General features: G+C 37.8%; 1 protein-coding gene across 1 annotated transcript in view; it reads left to right on the top strand.

The window, feature by feature from the left end:
* The window catches only part of FAM81B (family with sequence similarity 81 member B), a 64,836-nt gene that overhangs the window by 17,660 nt on the left and 25,867 nt on the right, over positions 1-21,309 (top strand). The window contains exon 3 of the mRNA XM_049769147.1: positions 9,071-9,189. Within this exon, the coding sequence (XP_049625104.1) occupies positions 9,071-9,189 (119 nt within the window). The remainder of the gene's footprint in view (positions 1-9,070; positions 9,190-21,309) is intronic.

The following is a 21,309-nucleotide window of genomic DNA, read 5'->3' on the forward strand; positions in this document are numbered from 1 at the left end:
GATTTACGGATGTTAAACCAGCCTTGCATTCCTGGGATGAAACCTACTTGATCGTAGTGGATGATCTTCTTAATGAGGCATTGAATCCTATTTGCCAGGATTTTGTTGAGGATCTTTGCATCTGCATTCATCAGTGATATTGGTCTGTAATTTTCTTTTTTGGTAGCGTCTCTGTCTGGTTTAGGTATCAAGGTGATGTTGGCTTCATAAAAGCTATTTGGAAGTGTTTCTGTTTGTTCAATTTCATGAAAGAGTCTTGCCAAGATTGGCAGTAGTTCCTCTTGGAAAGTTTGATAGAATTCATTAGTGAATCCATCTGGACCTGGGCTTTTGTTTTTCGGCAGACATTTGATTACTGTTTTAATTTCATCAATGGTGATGGGGGTGTTTAGATATGCTACATCCTCTTCCTTCAACCGTGGAAGATTATAAGAGTCCAAGAATTTATCCATTTCTTCCAGGTTCTCATTTTTAGTGGCGTAGAGTTTTTCAAAGTAGTTTCTGATTACCCTTTGAATCTCTGTCATATCAGTAGTGATCTCTCCTTTTTCATTCCTGATACGAGTTATCAAGTTTCTCTCTCTCTCTTTCTTTGTTAGGTTTGCCAGTGGTCTATCAATCTTGTTTATTTTTTCAAAGAACCAACTTCTGCTTTCGTTGATCTTTCGGATTGTTTTTTGAGTTTCCACTTCGTTGATTTCTGCTCTCAGCTTTGTTATTTCCTTCTGTCTTCCTGTTCTTGGGTCCTTTTGTTGAGCATTTTCTAGTTCTATTAGCTGTGTCATTAAGCTACTCAGGTAAGCTCCTTCTTCCTTCCTGATGTGTGCTTGCAAAGCTATAAATTTTCCTCTCAGTACTGCTTTTGCTGTGTCCCATAAGTTCTGAGAGTTTGTGTCTTTATTGTCATTTGTTTCCAGGAACCTTTTTATTTCCTCCTTGATTTCATCTCGGACCCACTGGTTATTGAGCATGAGGCTGTTTAACTTCCAGGTGTTAAAGTGTTTCTTCTGAGTCCCTTTGGAGTTCACAAATAATTTCAGAGCCTTGTGGTCAGCGAAGGTAGTCTGCAAAATTTCTATCCTCTTGATCTTATGGAGGTATGTTTTATGTGCCAGCATGTAGTCTATCCTGGAGAATGTCCCATGTACATTGGAGAAGAATGTGTATCCAGGTTTCTGGGGATGGAGTGTCCTATATATATCCACTAGGCCTCTTTCTTCCATTTCTCTCCTCAGGTCTAGTATATTCTTGTTGGGTTTCAGTCTGGTTGACCTGTCCAGTGTTGACAAAGCCGTGTTTAGGTCCCCCACAATTATTGTGTTGTTGTTGATATTATTTTTCAGATTTGTCAGCAGTTGTATTAAATATTTTGCTGGCCCCTCATTCGGTGCATATATGTTTAGGAGAGTGAATTCTTCCTGCTCTACGTACCCCTTGATTAATATAAAATGTCCGTCTTTGTCCCTTACAACCTTCCTGAGTATAAAGTTTGCATTATCTGATATTAGTATGGCCACTCCAGCTTTTTTATGGGTGTTGTTTGCTTGGATAACTTTTCTCCAGCCTTTTATTTTGAGTCTATGTTTGTTCTGACTATTCAGGTGCGTTTCTTGTAGGCAGCAGAAGGTTGGATTGAGTTTTTTGATCCATTTAGCCACTCTGTGTCTCTTAACTGGTGCATTTAGTCCATTGACGTTGAGAGAAAGAATTGTCCTGGGATTTAACGCCATCTTTATTTCAAAATTTGGTGTGTCTTTTGGGTAGTCTTGTCTTAGATTAGGTCTTTCAGTTTTTCTCTTAAGACTGGTTTTGTGTCTGTGAAGTTTCTGAGCTGTTTTTTGTCTGTGAAACCATGTATTCTTCCATCAAACCAGAAAGTGAGTTTTGCTGGGTATAGTATTCTGGGTGAAGCATTCATTTCATTCAGTCTTGTCACAATATCCCACCACTGCTTTCTGGCATTGAGCGTTTCTGGTGACAGGTCTGCTGTAAATCTCAGGGAAGCTTGCTTGAACATGATTTCCCCTTTTGATCTTGCTGTTTTCAGAATTCTGTCTCTATCTGTGGGATTTGTCATTGTGACTAGGATGTGTCTTGGGGTGGTTTTTCTGGGGTCTCTTTTGGTTGGTACTCTTCGGGCATGCAGGATTTGATCACATATATTCTTTAGCTCTGGAAGTTTCTCTTTAATGATGTTCTTGACCATTGATTCTTCCTGGAAATTTTCTTCCTGGGTCTCTGGGACTCCAATGATTCTTAAGTTGTTTCTGTTGATCTTATCATAGACTTCTATTTTCGTCTGTTCCCATTCTTTGACTAATTTTTCCATTGTCTGCTCATTTGCTTTAAGTTTTTTGTCCAATCTCTCCTGCTGTATGGAATTGTTATGTATCTCATCTTCCACAGCACCAAGTCTATTCTCAGCTTCTGATACCCTGTCCCAGAGCTTATCCATTTTGTCATTCACTTCATTTACTGAGTTTTTCAGGCCTGTTAGTTGACATGTTATTTCAGTTTGGAGTTTTGTCATTTCTGCCTTCATATTTTCTTGGTTCTTATTAGTGTTCTGTTCAACTCGATCCATGGTTTCTTGGAGTCTGTTGAGCACCTTCCATATTGCTAGTCTAAAGTCCTTATCTGAGAGGTTGATTAGTTGTTCAGTCATTATCTGGTCCTCAGAATTGTCATCTTCATTCTCTATGTCTGATGCTGGCCTGCGCTGTTTCCCCATTGTCACATTTGTATTGTGGGTTTTTCTACGTGTTGTAGTGGTATTCATTGTCTATATGATGTAGGCAGCACACTCCTCTGGCTCCTCCCTTTCTGGATTGGCTGACTTGCCTCTAAGGGAGGGGAGTCCTCCGTGGATGAAGCCTCACACTGGGTCAAATCTTAGGCCCGAGCATGTAACAGAGAAGACAGTCCAGAGAGAAATATTTGCTTCTGTGATATAGCGCCGTTCTTAGTGTGATTTTTCCTTCTTGTTGCAATGGAGTTCTTTCCTTAGAAAGAGTGCACGGCCGCGTAGCGAAGCGGAGCGGCCGTGCTCCTCTGAGCCTCTTTTTGCCCCACTCGCAAGAGTTTCACGCAAGAGGACAGTAGACAGACATAGACAGGTCACACTCACAGTCTTTCACAGCTGAGCCCCACTGGGCCGGTGTACTTTCGCGGATTTTCCCCGCCTGGTGTCACACACAGGGAGCCAGCTTTTGCAAAGGATAGCCGGTTTTTATGCTCTGAAGTCCCTCCCTGAAAATGGCGTCTGGGCGAGCGAGGTTTCTGGAGGCTCTTTTTGCCCCACTCGCAAGAGTTTCACGCAAGAGGACAGTAGACAGACATAGACAGGTCACACTCACAGTCTTTCACAGCTGAGCCCCACTGGGCCGGTGTACTTTCGCGGATTTTCCCCGCCTGGTGTCACACACAGGGAGCCAGCTTTTGCAAAGGATAGCCGGTTTTTATGCTCTGAAGTCCCTCCCTGAAAATGGCGTCTGGGCGAGCGAGGTTTCTGGAGGCTCTTTTTGCCCCACTCGCAAGAGTTTCACGCAAGAGGACAGTAGACAGACATAGACAGGTCACACTCACAGTCTTTCACAGCTGAGCCCCACTGGGCCGGTGTACTTTCGCGGATTTTCCCCGCCTGGTGTCACACACAGGGAGCCAGCTTTTGCAAAGGATAGCCGGCTTTTATGCTCTGAAGTCCCTCCCTGAAAATGGCGTCTGGACAAAGTACTTTTTTACATTTCCATGCACATGCATATTAGTTTAAGTTAACCTCAAAAGTTTAAGTGGGTTGTTTTTCTTAAGGATTAGAGTCAAAGGAGCACAGTAAAAACGGTGTTAGAATGGCAATTATTGTTTGCATAGGCCCACTAAAATATGAGGGACATGGAAAGGAAAAGCCTTGGCCAAAATACAAGGAGACCCTACCCCTGAAGTTTCCTGGCATAAGACCAATTCTAGGCTCCAGGCAAACTAGTTTGTCCAATCCAGGTCATTGTCTGTAGTGTTGACACTTGTGTTTTTTTTTAATTATTTCTTTATTTAATCTGGCTGCAAATTGTGAATTTAAAACTTTATTTTACCTTACAAAGAGAAGAATCTGTATAACGTTACTTATTGCCTTTTTCCACAACTTATAAAGACAATACTTTATTCATTGCAATTATTTTGGAAGTCTGGGGGGAAAAATGTTTCACCTCTAAAAGAATTTTCTCACAGTCTAGCACCAAATGACCTATGATAAGCACTCAGTTGCCACTCTCCTTAGTCCTAGGCTGAGCCTGAAACCATTAGGACGCTGAGATTATATTTGTAAGCACAACCTTCAATCCAAAATTGTATTATGAACTCTTTCATGTTATTTTATTTGTTGGTGGTGGTACATTGGGCACCACACCCAGCGATCCTCAGGGATTACTTCTAGTTCTGCATTCAGAGAGCACTCCTAATGGTGCTCAGGGAAAGGGTGCCAAATATCAAACCTGGGTCAGCGAAATGCAAAGCTCTCTCTGGCCTTTCATAAGTTATTTCAAACTTTTTTATGACATATATAACATGACTTACTGTATTGTTTTCCTAATATTGAAATAACTTTCATTTATTAATGAAAATGTCTTTTCATTATTTCCATTCTATAGAGTCAAATAGTAGAATTATCAGGAATGAACATAGTGGTTCATGAAGTTCTTGATGCATGTTGATCAATTGCTTTTCCAGAAGAGTAAAACTGGGGCCAGAATGATACTACAGAGGACAGGACATTTACCTTGCATATGAAGACCCAAATTTGATCCCCAACATCCCATATAGTCCTTTCCCAAAGCCCATCAGGAGTGATCCCTGAGTGCAAAGCCAAGAGTAAGACCTGAGCACCACTAGTTGTAACCCCAAAACAAAAACAAACAAAACAAACCCAAAAGTGCAAAGCTGGTTTCACTTCCATTGGTAAAATATGAGAGTGCTTTTTTCACTGTCTAAGCCTATATTTTTATATTAATTATTTTAATATTTTCTAATTTGATAGATAATAATAATTTGTTAGAAATGAGCCTCATTACTTTTTCAAAATAATTAACAATTTTCATGCTCTCTTTCATAACCTGTTAAAGTCTGGCAAATTTCTTTTTTAGGGCTTTTAGAACCTTTTAAATCTTATTTATTTTCAGTGAAGTTTTTTATTTTTTTATTTTTAATAATATCTTTATTTAAACACTGTGGTTACAAACATGACTAGTTAATTTTCAGTCACAAAAAGAACACCCCATTCACCAGTGCAACATTCCCACCACCAATGCTCCATCTCCCTCCTCCCACACCCCTTCCTGTATTCAAGATAGGCATTCTATTTAACTCAATCATTAATATTGTCATGATAGTTATTAGTGTATTATTTCTCTAATGGCACTCACCCCTCTTTGAGGTGAGTGTCATGTTGTGAGCTGATCCTTATGGCCCCAATCCCTGGGAATTATTACAATAATGTCTTTTATTTTTCTTAAAAACTGTAGATCAGGAGACTATTCTGTGTCACTCTCCCTTTGACTTATTTCAAATCAGCATAATGGTCTCTATTCATCCATGTATAGGAAAATGTCATGATTTCATCTCTCCTGACAACTGTATAATATTCCATTGTGTATATGTACCATAGTTTCTTTAGCTATTCATCTGTTAAAGGGCATCTGAATTGTTTTCAGAGTCTGGCTATTGGAAATAGCGCTGCAATAAGTATAGGTGTGAGGAAAGGATTTTTGTATTGCATTTTTGTGTTCCTAAGGTATATCCATAGGAGTGGTATGAACAGACTCTTCCTCAAAGAAAAGGTACAAATGGCCAAAAAGCACAAGAAAAAATGTTACACATCACTAATCATCAGTGAGATGCAAATCAAAACAATAATAAGGTACCATCTCACACCACAGAGACTGGCACAAAGAACAAGACCATTAGTGCTGGTGGGGATGTGGGGAGAAAGGAACTCTCATTTACTGCTCATGGAAATGTCGTCTAATGCAGCCCTTATGAAAATTAATATGGACATTCCTCTTGACTGGAGTTGGATGAACTGGTATGCCTGGAACCCAGAGTCTGTCTTATGCCAATAGGGTGAGGTCTTTTTGTAATCAGGTCAAGGAGTTTTTCTCCATTTTCCCATTTTTCTGGACCTATGCAAACAATGGCAATTGCCATTATCACACCTTTACTATATTTTTTTACAACTTACTTACTTACTTACTTAAAAACAAATAACTGTAGTAGAATGCCTGTCTCGAATACAGGCAGGGGATGGGAAAGGGGAGGGGGTAATGTTACACTGGTGAAGGGGGGTGTTCTGGTTATGACTGTAACCCATATATGATCATGTTACTTAAATAAAAATATATTTAAAAAATATGGACATTCCTCAAAAAAGTGATGTTTTTATTTTAAATAATTGTAAAACCCATAAGTAAAAAATTGTAAAAACCATAAGATCAATGTTTAATAAACAGCACTTTTTTTCGGAATAAAAACCTGGCCTATAGTGTTAGTTTCTGTTGGTGTAAATACTCTTACCATTATTAAGTTCAAACACCAGGATGATGGTACTGAACATAACAAAGGGAAGACATATGCATGGCTGGCTCTTACAAACTAGTTGAAACTGATTGAAGCATCCCTTGGCAATAATATGGATTGTATTTCTCCAGCTAGCTTATATCAACTATATTTATTTGGCATATGTACAGAACTGGTGATTTAAATCACAACTTCACTCTTTTATAGAAATCATTCTAAGACACTAAGCTATTTCACTACAGGCTCCTCTCATTATTTTTAAGAATAAAGAATGAGATTCATGAGGCTGGATAGAGTACAGAGAGTAGAGCACTAACCTTGTAGTTGACCTAGGTTTGATCTCTAATATCCCCTATGGTACCCTGAAAACTGCCAGAAATAATTCCTGAATACAGAGCCAGGAGAAACCCTTGAGCATCACCCAGGTGTGGCCCCAAATAAACAAAAAGAATAAGCAACAAGATTCAGAGATAAAATAATATCTTCTTTTATTTACTATTTTATGGCATAACTCTTCTAATTTTTCTAAAATCTGTCTTGATGTATGATATAAAGTAAGGCTCCACATTAGTAACCAGAATAAATGTAAATAAACAAATGTGACTAGAAATCCAACACCATTTGTAAAATATCTCCTCCCCTTGATTCTACTTAATGTGTTCTACATATTTACTATTTTATTTTACTAGGGCCTTTATTACATCATATTGATCTCTTTAGTTACATACATTTGTTTAGCAAGACAAGTTTATGTTAAGAAAATATTTTATTTCCTTTTTATTACTATTATATAGTTTACTACATGTCTTCTTCAAAAAATAAACATCAGGTAAAGCATAGTTTAGACCTTGATCAAATACAGCAACTAAACTCGAATGTTTTTCAAAATCATGATACTTCCTACTATGACCTGAATATATGTCCCCCTGCCCTGAAAAGTTCAAATATCAAAATCCTAATGTTCATTGTGTTGACATTTGAATTTGGGAACAACATAGATTTTTATCATAGTGGTAGATGTTGTATTGCTTTGTTTATTTTCTGAAGTCAACTATAGTAACTAAACATATTTTCTTATATAACAAATTTGTGGTTTTAAAAGTCTTATGCTTTGACTTTTTGTTTATAAATTATTTTTATATTTTTGCTAACATAGAAATGATTGAATATCAAGGTATAACTGTTACATACAAGCATAATTTTTTTAATTTAAAAATTACTACCTCTTCCAACATATCCAATATAATCCCCCAAGCTAGTCAGAAGTAAACCTGAACACCACTGGGTGTGTCTCCCAAATAAAACAAAAACAAACAAACAAAAAAAGTAAGGCACTTCCTTTGTACATGACTGATCTGGGTTTGATCCTGTCATCTCATATGGTCTCCTGAACACTATCAGGAGTGATTCCTAAGTGCAGAGATGAGAATAAGTCCAAAGCATTGCCAGAAATGGCTCTAAAAAAATTTTTTTAGGAATACAAAAAAAAAGGGGCCGGGAAGGTGGCGCTAGAGGTAAGGTGTCTGCCTTGCAAGCGCTAGTGTAGGGCGGACAGCGGTTTGATCCCCCGGCGTCCCATATGGTCCCCCCCAAGCCAGGAGCGATTTCTGAGCTCATAGCCAGGAGTAACCCCTGAGCGTCAAACAGGTGTGGCCCAAAAACCAAAAAACGAATACAAAAAAAATAATAAATAAAAGTACTGTTCTTAGGCTGACCAATCTAGTAATATAAGATAAGACAGCTCTATTTCAGAACACTTAATTAAGGTATTAGTATTATCAGCATCAATCCTGAGCACACTGAAGCCCAAATCTCTAATGTTCCATAAAAACCTAGAACAATAGGGCAATAGTGGAGGGATGCTGATATTGGTAATGGATTTGGAGTTGAAACAGTGTAACTCTAAAACCCTATTAATAGGATTGTAAAGCAGAGGGCCTAAACTGAAAAAAATTATTCTAATCTAGAGCAAGAAATTTTAGCCAGTATATATGTATAAAGTTTAATTCAGATCTGTTTGCATTAGTTGTAATACTTCATTATGGTTTTGATCAGTAAAGAAGAGAACATAAGAAAAATTATTTATTTTGGAAGTAAATTTATCATCACTTATCACCAATTCCTGGAAAATGTTATAACAAATAATCACTAAACAGCAACCTAGCCTTGTCAGCATTCTAAAATTTTTGTTTAGTTCATATAATATTTGTAAAAATTTTGAATAAGATGTCAGTACTTAAATTTTGACCGATGTTATCACAAAATTTGTATTCTGATATTTTTGGGAAGTATATTTGGAACTTATTTGAAAAAATTCATTTCATCATAACAAAGACCAGCAGAATTTTGACTATTATTACTGCCTCTCTGTTTAATAAGCACAGGGTGCTTCTCAATGGTAGAACCTGTTAATTAGTTATAAATGTATTCAGTTTTATAAATTCTATTTGACTGATTCTTTTCTGTCATGTGGAGAAACACTGATGGGAATTTTAACCAAAAATTACAGATTTTAGAAAACCAAATCAGAATTCGAGACCAGGTGGCCACAGGAACTAATTATGCAGTTCAGGAGCTAAACAACAAACATCTTCAAGGAGTTGGAGATCTTCGAGGAAGAGTCGCCAGGTAAGAAGCTTTTAATTGACATACAGCACTCAGTTCTTGTCCATTGAATTCTCATTTCCATCTAACTTTTATTTGAAAATAAAATAAGGTACTTATTTTAGCTAAATTGATGAGGTTATTAAGAAAATATTTGATAGCATTTGAAAGCCTCAGACCATGCAGAACACCCAGTTTAGTTCCATATAAAAGTGAACAGTCTTCTCTTTAGGCCCTCAATTGTCTATCCAAAGACATTCTCTTAACTATGAATAATATCTCTAGATGAGTCAAATTCTAATGAATGTAACATTTAAAATACATACATGTTGCATACCAGATTTACTACTAAATAGATAAATTACTGAACAGGATATTTTGTATGATTTTTAAAAACATTTTAAATATCACATCAGAAAATATAATTTAGGATGACAGTTTAGCCTTTTCATTGTGCTCTGCCATTTTGCTTTCCTGGAATACTTCCCAGCTCTGATCATTTGCTTTAAGGCTCTTTTCCATTCTCTTCTGTTGTATGGAGTTGTTATGCAATTCATCTTCCAGCTCACTTATTCTGTCCTTAGCACTGTTACTCTGTTAGAGAGGCTTTCCAGTGAGGTTTTTCACTTCATTTACCAAGTTTTTCAGTCCCTTTATTTCAGAGTGGAGTTTTATCATTTTTATTTTCATATCCTCTTGGCTCTTATTTGTGGTTCATTCAGCTCAATCCATGCTTTCTTTGAGTTATATGAGGATCCTCCATATTTCTTCTCTGAACTCCTTATCTGAGAGGCTAACTAAGTGGTTGGCACTTTTGGGGTCAGAAGAGCTGCCATCTTCATTCTCTATGCATGATGTTGGCCAGTTTGTTTCTCCATTGTCATGCTTTTAGTATGATGTCTTCTATTTGTTGTGCTGGGGTTCATTGGCAATAAAATGTATGTGACCGCAAAGCCCAGCAGCAGCCATGCTCCTCTGGCTCTGTCTTTCATGGGTGGAGACAGCTCACCTCTGCTGATGTGCCCTCAGGAGATATTCTCTGTTATCATGCCCTCCAGAGCTGTTCTGGGTGGGATGCTTCACAACAGCTTCACAGAGGAGAGCAGAAGCATAAGTTCAAAAGTCCTCCCATGTGCCAAAGTACACAGCAGAAATCCTGGAATACTTCTAACTCAGCCTTGCTAATTCACTCTGAAGTATTGGTGACCAAATAATAAATGGGTGATTAAAGACTAAAACCAACCTGTTCTAGGATATCTATTTCTTCAATTCAATAGAAAGTATTATATATTTACCATATTACAGGCAGTGTGTTAGGATTCAGGACTATAGAAATACAATGCCTTACACATATCTGTTTAATCTACAAAAGAATATGAGCTGCAAATATAGTAATAAGGTGAATAGTGGAAGTTGGAGGAGCTAAGAAAACATGCCAGTAGGGGGCTGGAGTGATAGCATAGAGGTAGGGTTGTTTGCCTTGCACACGGCTGGCTCAGGACAGACCTAGGCTTGGTCCCAGTTGTCCCAGATGGTCCCCCAAGCCAGGAGCGATTTCTGAGCACAGAGTCAGGAGTAGCCCCTTCGTGTCACTGGTGTGTCCCTCCCAAAAGTAAACATTCTAGTAGATTGGGAGAAAACAGTCTTCCTGCAAGAATCAACTTGATTTCAGACTTTTAGAAGGTAGATAAGCAGAAGTGGGTAAACTATTTTACATTAAAGAATATTATATGGAAAAGAGCTGAGTGGTGAATGGCTCTCATGATCAACGGCCTACCTATAAAAATGGTATTTAGTTTTGGTTTGGGGACAGATCCATTTAGGGAAGACATTTAGTTTTGGTTTGGTGGCTGATTCATCTAGGGAAGAAATTAGCACAAGAAGCTAGAGAAATAGTTCAGGATATCCCAGGCACTTTAGGCAATTCTCATCCAAACAGGCCAGAGGTACAAATGCAAAGGCTCAAAGATACAAAGGCACTCAGACTCTGGGTACTGGGGGTCCCTTGTTCACCCACTCTGCTGATGCTGGGTGCATCCAAGATTTATACACAGTGATGTGCAAAGGACCTAATGATGCTTCATACCAGGCATCAAATCAGGTTGACTAGATGCTTCACAGCTGTACTATCATCTGGCCTTTAGACATTTGTTTTGCATTTCCCTTAGCGATTAGGATGTATAGCTACAAATTGTTATCATCTAGTATCCCCTTTCCTCCTACCCATTCACACCTAAGAGAATTAACTTAAGTCTGGCATGCCCAAAGAAAGAGAGAAGGCGAGATTCAACTGTAGAAAGAGAAGCAGTAGATCAGTGATTGTTCATGAAATACACAAAGGATTTTTAAGAAGAAACTGGTGGGGCTGGAGCAATAACACAATCAGCAGGGCATTTGCCTTGCATGCAGCCAACCCAGGTCCGACTGGGTTCGATTCCCGACATCTCATTTGGTCCCCTAAGTCTGCCAGGAGCAATTTCAAAGCGCAGAACCAGGAGTATCATTTGAGTACTGCTGGGTATGACCCCCCCAAAGAGAGAGAGAAAGAGAGAGTGTGAGAAGAGAGAGAGGAGAGAGAAAGGAGAGAGAGGAGAGGAGAGGAGAGAGAGAGGAGAGGAGAGGAGAGAGGAGAGGAGAGCGAGGGCAAGAGAGGAGAGAGAGGGAGAGAGAGAAGAGAGGGGAGAGAGAGGGGAGGGGGGGAAGAGAGAGGGAGAGGGGGAGAGGGAGGGGAGGAGAAAGGGGAGAGAGGGGGAGAGGGGATGAGACAGGGGGATGAGACAGGGGGAAGAAAAATGGGGGAGGGAGGGAGGAAGGGAGAGGGGGACGTAGAAGGGGGAGGGAGAGAGGGGGAGGGAGAGAGGGGGAAGGAGAGAGAGGGAGAGAGGGGGGAGGAAGAGAGGGGGAAGGAACAGGGGGAGGGAGGGGGAGAGAGGGAGAGAGAGGAGAGAGAGAGGAGAGAGAGGGAGAAGAGAGAGGAGAGAGAAGAAACTGGGAAGACCTGCATGCAACCAGGAAATAATAGAATTGGTGATAGAAGTCTAAATTGAGGTGCCCTGTTATCTACAAAATACATACTGATCTTCGACAGCAGTCAGGATCAATCTAAAAAGTCAGAGTAGTTCTTAGGAAGAATGCAGTCTATGCATTAAAAACAAATTAATGCAGCACTGAAAGAACTTAGTGTGTGGGGTATTCCCAGGTTCAAATCTTGGTCCATATGGCACCCTGACCACCACCAAGTCTGACCGTGGAGGTGCCCAGTACCACCTGTGTAGCCTGTGTTATTACAAAACCAGGTGCTTGAGCAGCACCATATGTTGAGCCCCTGCCCCTTGCACAAATACCATTCTGGCTGGCAGAGAATGGAGAAGCCCCAGTTCAGGATCACTGCTTGGAAAGCCATACCTCCACCTACTGCCAAAATGAGCCACAGAGAGAAGCTAAAAAAGGGTGTTATAACCAATAAATAATACTTATGAAGTGAATTGCAGAAAGAAATACAGGAGTTCAAACCACAGGTTCTCTGATTTCAAGTAAATTAAAAGGGGAAAAAATAAGATTTAAAGTAGAGCAGAGTACTGTCAGAAACATGTCACTTTGATCCTTCCCAAAGCCCCACTTGTGGTAATTTACCACAATAAAGCCAATTGGATTGGCATCTTCAACCACTGACCAACAGAAGTTGTTGCAAAGAATGAAGCAGACAGAATGAATGAATGACAGACAGAAGGAAGCAGGCATGTCTAAGTTGCAAGTTAGTCTTTACAGCTAGAATAGTCTGGCTATTGGTTGAACACAATTTCTTTTTTTTATTTATAATATCTTTATTAAAGCATCTTGATTACAAATATGGTTGTGATTAGGTTTCAGTCATGTAAAGAACGCCCCCCTTCACCAGTGCAACATTCCCACCACCAATGTCCCAAATTTCTCTCCCCTACCTGTACTCCAGACAGGCTTTCCAGTTCCCTCATTTATTCACATGGTTATGGTAGTTCTCAGTGTAGTTATTTCTCTAACTGCACTCACCACTCTTTGTGGTGAGCTTCATGAAGTGAGCTGAAAGTTCCAACCCTCCTCTCATTGTCTCAGAATTGTTGCAAAAATGACTTTTATTTTTCTTAAAACCCGTAGATGAGTGAGACTATTCTGAGTCTCTCTCTCCCTCTGACTTATTTCACTCAGCATAATAGATTCCATGTATATCCATTATAGGAAAATTTCATGACTTCATCTCTCCTGATGGCTGCATAATATTCCATTGTGTATATGTATCACAGTTTCTTTAGCCATTCATCTGTTGAAGGACATCTTGGTTGTTTCCAGAGCCTGGCTATTGTGAATAGTCTTGCAATAAATATAGGTATGAGGAAGGGTTTTTTGTATTGCATTCTTGTGTTCCGAGGGTATAACCCTAGGAGTGGAATAGCTGGGTCGAATGGGAGCTCAATTTCCAGTTTTTGGAGGAATCTCCATATTGCTTTCCATAGAGGTTGGACTAGATGGCATTCCCACCAGCAGTGGATAAGAGTTCCTTTCTCTCCACATCCCCACCAGCACTGATTGTTCTCGTTCTTTGTGATGTGTGCCAATCTCTGTGGTGTGAGATGGTATCTCATCATTTTGATTTGCATCTCCCTGATGATTAGTGATGAGGAGCATTTTTTCATGTGCCTTTTGGCCATTTGTATTTCTTTTTTATCAAAGTGTCTGTTCATTTCTTCTCCCCATTTTTTGATGGGATTAGATTTTTTTTTCTTGTAAAGTTCTGTCAGTGCCCTGTATATTTTGGATATTAGCCCCTTATCTGATGGGGGTGAATAGTTTCTCCCACTCAGTGGGTGGCTCTTGTATCCTGGGCATTATTTCTTTTGAGGTGCAGAAGCTTCTGAGCTTAATGTGTTCCCATCTGTTTATCTCTGTGGAATACAGTAATGGGAATACATTAAGCTGAACAACATTTCTGTACCCTTTCCTGGCTTGAAACTCCAGAGACAGGAGCCATTATTTCAGATCCATTCAAAGCAATTTAGCAGGGTGATTGTCTTACTTGCTACCTACCCAGGTTAGGTATGTTCTAACATATCTAACACCAATATGTTCACCTTAAACTGAATACCAATATATCTTAAACCCTGCCAAAGTTATCCTGGAGCACAGAACCAGGGATAAGTCCTGGGAGTTGTCCCAAAACAAACAAAACAAAAAATATAAGCCACAAAGGCAGGGGTTATCAACATAGTAATCTTAGAACCTAGAAAACAAATGAATGTGTGGGCAATTACTTAACAAATTTCCTTTAAAAACTGATTTTAATGCTCTTGGATAAGCTAAGAATGACCTTACTTTATACAACAGGATTCTCAAAGGCTTGGAAGTTATTTGTTCAGGAATCTTGGAGGGAAATTGGGCTAAAAGGTGAGCCTTGGAGCAATAGGATATTGGATAGGAGGTGTAGGGTACATTAGCTTCGCATGTAGCAGACCTAGGTTCTATCCCCTGCATCCTATATGATGCCCTGAGTATTGCCAAGAGCTCTGAATACAGACCCATGAATAAGCCATGAGCACAAGCTGAATGTGGGCCTGGCTCCCAATGCCTCAAAAAACAAAAAGGTCGTGAGTGCTTTCCTCGACAGACATAAAGGAACTGAAAGAAGAGACGAGAGGCAGAATATGGAACCACTATAGTTTGTTCTTAATCTTTTAATTATCATTGACTTTTAAACTCTACATACATTTTACTTTGAAGAAAAGAGCTAATAGTGTTTCTCCTGAAGTAGATAAGGGACAGGAGAAAAGAGCTTTGCATATAAGAGGCACTGTGTTTGATAACCAGTTTCTCAACTCCTCCTCACCTTCCCACTCTTCGGTTATAGGCTTTGTGACTCCCAACTCCACATCACCAGTTCTTAGCAATTAACTGCACTGCAAGATTAATATCGTCAGGAGTGCAGCCTCCTGGCTGCAGAGACTGATGTGGAGTCGCCCCAACCACAACAGCCTCGCAAAAAAAGACTCATCAAATAATTAAAGAAGATAGGAACAATGAAACTGTTCATGGGGAAATGAAAAAAACATTAACATCTACAGAGTTTAATCTACTCAGAAGCCCCCAAAACAGGCTATAACTGAAAATAATGAGGCTTTTAAAATAAATAAGCAAAAAATAAAATAAAATAAATAAGCAAAACAGAGATCCAAAAAATAGCATTATGGTTTTAATATGTGGGAAGCCTAGATTCAAAACCACCTACCCAAAAGCATGAGTAGCCCACACAAAAGGAAAATTATTTGTATTGGAAAAAGGGTAACTGAGAAATGATGCATATGTAGGAGACAAGTAAAATATACTGACCACAAAACTCCTGTAGTTCCTGAAGACAAAAAAAAATGAACAAAGAATTTTAAATAGGACAAATAAATATAAGACAATGCCTTTTTAGAAACAAACACTTAAATTTATGGGTCAACTGGTGGTAGAAATTTGGACCCAAAAATATAACCTGACTAAAACTGCAGACTAGAAAAGTCATTAGGTAAAAGAAAAATTACTCAAATTTGAGATAAGGAAGATAAATCATTTAAAAGAAAGGAGAAAAAAAAAACATTTATCTCAGATGTCACCTCAACCAAAGAGTGGCACCATGTCTCTCTGTTCTAAAAAATAATAATAAAATTAAAAAGCTGCAGTCCTTCAAGAGTAAAGAACTACTCAGGCATTATCAAGCCAGAAAAACATTTTTATACTCTTGAGTCTATCTTCTGAAACTGATGGCAGACTCTAGCCAAACAGAAAATAAATCAATTACAGTCATAAAAATGGTAATTTAAAAAATACCAGTAAATAAAGATTTTAAATATAGAATGAATGAAGATTAAAGAGCAGTGAAAGACCTAGTTACAGAACACTGTAAATGTCATAAAATGTGACATTTTAAAATTAGAATAATATTAATAAAAACTTGAAACAGAAAAAAAACAAAAACAAACAAAAAAAACTTGAAACAGCAGGGTATAAAGCTTATTAGCTTATTTATCTTCTCTTTTTTGTCATATGAACAATAAATGATGCCTAAAATTGAAATACTTTATAAAATATATAATGATTTTATCAATAGCTCATTTTTTCTATTTGCTTTTTATGGTTTGGGGGCCACATCCAGCAGTGCTCAGGTTTTACTTTTTACTTCAGTTCTATACTTAGGGATCACTCCTGGCAGAATTGGGGGATCAGAAATGGTGCCTGGGATCAAGCCCAGGTAGACTGGATGCAAGACAAGTGCACTCTGCCTCTTGTATTACTCTGACCCAAGCAGGTTCTTTGTTTTTTAATAAAACAATATTATAGGGCATAGAAATAGTTCAACAGGCTGGCCACATGATTTGCATGCTGAGAACCCAGGTTTGATCCCTAGAACCACACTGCCTCCCCAAGCCCTGCCAGGACTGGATGGAGCAACTGCTGAGCATAGAACCAGGAATAGGCCCTGATCAACTTCAGGTATAGCCCCAAAGCTACAAAATAATAATAAAACATGTTATGGATGTCTTATTTTTAAATAGTTTTCTGCTTTTCTCTAAATGCCTCAAGATAAAAATGCTGAGTATGAAAAATACATTTTTAAACTAAAGTAGTTTTTCTTTATCTCCCTCTGGTTACTTATATTTTCTAAATAAAGCTATTTTTACTTAAATAAAAAAAAGAGTTTAGGGTTAGACAGTGTTATCACTAGACAATATGTTCCCTTTCCCTTGTCTTCATAACCAATAACCACAATCCTGTGGTCAGAATCTAGTGTTTCACTGGCCTGTGCTTTACTATTTTATAAACACATGAGTAAAACATTCAGAATTTGGCCTTCTCTTCTGTACTAACTTTGTTTAACATATTCTTCTTTTAGTTATTCAATGTTGTATCAAAATGTGAGCTTTCATCTATTTTATACTGAGTAGTATTCCATTGACTAAATATGCCACAATTTCATTATCTACTCATCTGTTGTTAGGCAATTAGCTGGTTTCTAGAAACATTATTGTTAAGTAGCACTGCAATGAAAAGTTTAGTGTTTCTGTATGCTTTAGATAGATAGCTAGAAGTATAATTGCTGAATAATAAGATAGTTGTTTTATTTTATTTTATTTTTATTAATTTTTATTATGGCCAAAGTGAATAACAAATATTTTACAGTAATATTCAAGGTTCAGAGTGACAATAAATCAAGGGCATTCCCACCACCAGTGATGTCCTCCCTCCACCCCTGTTCCCAGTATGCATCCCACATCTCCCTCTTTTACAACCCCCCCCCCCAGAATACTAGTGTAACTAGTCCCCACTTGTTGAGCTTACTGTGAATTAGGTATAGCTTCTGTTGTCATTAATTTTGGGTTTGATGTTCAGGTCTGATCATATTTTATTTCCACTAAATATTTATGTGTGTGTCTAGACCTAGTACCATTCATTTTCCCTTCTCAGTTTTATGAGGCTGAACAAGATGATTCAATCAATGTGGTTCTGTTGTTTTATTTTTTGAGAAATATACATACTGTTTTCCACAGACACTGAATTAATTTACATTGCCAACAACAGTGAATGAGCATGTTTTTCACTGTATCCCTACCAGCCTTTGTTTCTATCTAGATTTTCAGACTGATGCCACTCTTACTAATGCTATCTCATTGCTTTAATTTGCATTTTTCTAAAAATCTGTTATGATGGAAACTTCCTCATGGCCATCTGTATGTTGCCTTTGATGAAATGTCTCTGTTCAGACTATCTCCATTTTTTAAATGTGGCTACTTTGTTATTGTTGGGCTTTATGGGCACTTACATATCTTGTATATAAATCCTATGTCAAATATTTTTTTCCGTTCAATAGATAACTTTTATTTTAGTTTCAGTTTTTATTGTGGTATTGTGTTTCACAATATGGTTACTTAAACTTTCATATCTTTGAAAATAAAAAGTGAAGGAACCTTTAATTTTCTAGTATCATAGGTTTAATTTTCATTGCCAATGGAGTCAAGTTATTGAAGAAAATGCTTAAATCAATATCATGGTGTGGAGCTGGATAGAGTAAAGAGGTGAAGGCATTTGCCTTGATGTGGTTGCGACAAAGAACCTAGTTTGAATCTCCAAAAACACATGTGATCCCACAAACACAGATAAGAGTGGTCCCTGAACACAGAACAAGAAGTGCTCTCTAGCACCCCTGTGCATATCAAGATATGTGTTCTGTGAGCATTATAATATTGCTGATACAGAGCTTACCTTGCATGTAACTGACCTGGGTTCAATCCCCAGCACCCCATATGGTCCCCTGAGTATTGCCTTAGGCAGAACCAGAAGTAAGCCCTCAGAACTGCTGGGTGTGTCTCCTCCAAAAAAAGGATGTTTTACCTTTGCTCCAGTGTTTTTAATAGATTGAGCATAAGTAACATCATAGCTTGTAATGCATTTGTCATAAATTATCCTTATTCTTATTGTATCTGTAGACTTACTTCTGAATTCTCAATTTTATTCTATTGTTTTTGAGTGCTTTTTATATCATCACAGTTTTTAGTACTATAGTTTTATGCTATAGTTTAAACCTAGAGCTTATGATGGATGCTGCCTATTTTCATTTTTTCTCAGAATTGTTTTGGCTATTTGGGAAGTTTAATGATTCACTAGAAATTTCACTAACATGTATTCTATAACTTTGAAGAATGGTGTTGTAATTTCTTTTAACCATTTTTATTATGGTACTGTAATTTGCAATATGATTAACTAAACTTTTCGTGCATATGTTGTTCCAACATCCCACCCATTACCGGCATGTCTGCTTCCTTACTCCAATGTCCTTTTTAATTCTCCACTCTCCAAATAAATTTAATTCTTATAGACAAAAAAAACCTCCATTTTTGATACCTTTGGCCATTTGTTGTTCCCTTAATATGGTTCTCTATATGTCTCTATCTCACATCTGACAAAAATTTACTGATTGTGTTGCTGATTTACCTACACAACTATAGATAAAATAAAAACCTAAATTCTACAAAATTATAAATCAATGAAGTTGATAAAAATATTTTTTTCAAAAACTAGGGCCAGAGCGGTGGTGCAGTGGTAGGGCAATTGCCTTGCATGCAGCTGACTTAGGATGAACCACATTTCGAACCCCAAGCATCCCTTATAGTCCCCCAAGCCAGGAGAGATTTCTGAGTGCATAGCCAGGAGTAACCCCTGAGCATCATCAGGTGTGGCCCAGAAACAAAAAATTTTTTTTTCAAAAACTGCAATTTTTTTCCATTTTTACTAAAAGTTAATAGTGTGAAGAATTGTAGTAGATGTTCATTTAGTCAAACACACCATGATAATCTATGTCAAGAGAACAAGGAGGGTTCATTTCACTGGTTAAGCAAACCTATGGGTCTAAGATAGGCAAGCATCCTAAAACCATGATAAAACTCAAAGAGCCTGTTTTTATAGGGCATTGCTACAAACTCATCATCATTACTTTGCTTCATGCTTAAGCAATAAAAAAGTGCAAACACATAATCGCATTTTATCAGTATTGAATTTCTTAACAACAGCATTTTTTTTTTTTTTTTGGTTTTTGGTCCACACCTGGTGATTAGCTCAGAAGTTACTCCTGGCTATGCACTCAGAAATCACTCCTGACCCGGTGAACCATATGGGATGCCAGAGATCGAACCCAGATCCATCACGGGTCAGCTGCATGAAAGGCAAAGGCCCTACCGCTGTGCTAATAATTCTGGACCCCAAATCAGCATTCTTTTTAGCTTGGAACAGAAGTTTATACTAAGTGCAGATAGGGTGGACATCTTTTCAAAATTTTCATCCACTAGCAAAATGATTTCTTTATAATATATGCTATAAATCAATTATAAAATTAAAGATACATTATAAATTTCCATCATGACAACTTTATGCTAACACATGTTAAAATTTATACCAAATAGATGTATACAAATTAGTAAGAGTATACAAATTAGTAAGAGTAAGAGTAAGGAAAGAATTTTTTTAATTTTGAAAAATTTGAATATGCCAATAAAACTATAAAATGTTTTTTATTCTAAAAATGGAATGTTGGATCTACACTACAAGATATTATATTATAGATAATACTTAAATGTCTGCATCAATAAATAAAAGAAAAATCCTATAAATGTAAAAAAATCTACTAAAAAAGAAAGCATTCAATATAAAGTCATTCAATAATTAATTATTAAAAATCTTAAGACCTTTAACAATCTGGAAATATCTTAACAATATTATGTGACAATTTTATTATTTATTTTTACAAAACAATAAAATTGTTTCCCAAAATGAGAAACTTTATATGGAAACATAGAATGCAGTATTAAAAACATTGATTTTTTTTTTATTTCAGGTGAAGTCAGTCCAGTAGGCTGATGGGATTGGGGAAGGTGAAAATAAAGAGGAGGGGCCGGGCGGTGGCGCTCGAGGTAAGGTGCCTGCCTTACCTGCGCTAGCCTAGGAGACGGACAGCGGTTCGATCCCCCGGCGTCCCATATGGTCCCCCAAGCCAGGAGCGACTTCTGAGCGCATAGCCAGGAGTAACCCCTGAGCGTCACCGGGTGTGGCCCAAAAACCAAAAAAAAAAAAAAAAAGAAAAAAAAAAGAAAATAAAGAGGAAACTATTTTCAATTGAGTTAATAAATAATAGCTGTTGAACTTGTAGGAGCTCTCCTGTGCCACCTACTGGCTAAATATTTGCCATTCTTTATCACTTCCTATTCTTAAATAGTTCTGAAATAACATTATCCAGGAGACACATTTAGGTCTTGAAGGCTGACCACACAGATATAAAAGACAGCTTTCTATTTTTTGCCCATTTGTCTGTGCCAGTATATGCAGAGATCTCAACATACTATTTTTTTTTCAGAAAAGAAAAACTGAAATTTAAGAACCTTGTCCCAGATGAAAAACCTAGAAAATAGCAGAAGACAAAATTCTAAAGGAATATTAATCTGATACCAGAGATCAATTTCTTAATCATGCACAAAGCAATTGTCCCTGGGAGTGGGAACAGGGTAAACACTGGGCAGTGAGAAGCAATACTGGTTGTGTAAGACCTTGGGAGTTGGAATGTGGACTCATAGAACATCCTAATTAAGC

This window comes from Suncus etruscus, chromosome 2, assembly GCF_024139225.1.
Source record: "Suncus etruscus isolate mSunEtr1 chromosome 2, mSunEtr1.pri.cur, whole genome shotgun sequence".
Taxonomy (NCBI): Eukaryota; Metazoa; Chordata; class Mammalia; order Eulipotyphla; family Soricidae; genus Suncus; species Suncus etruscus.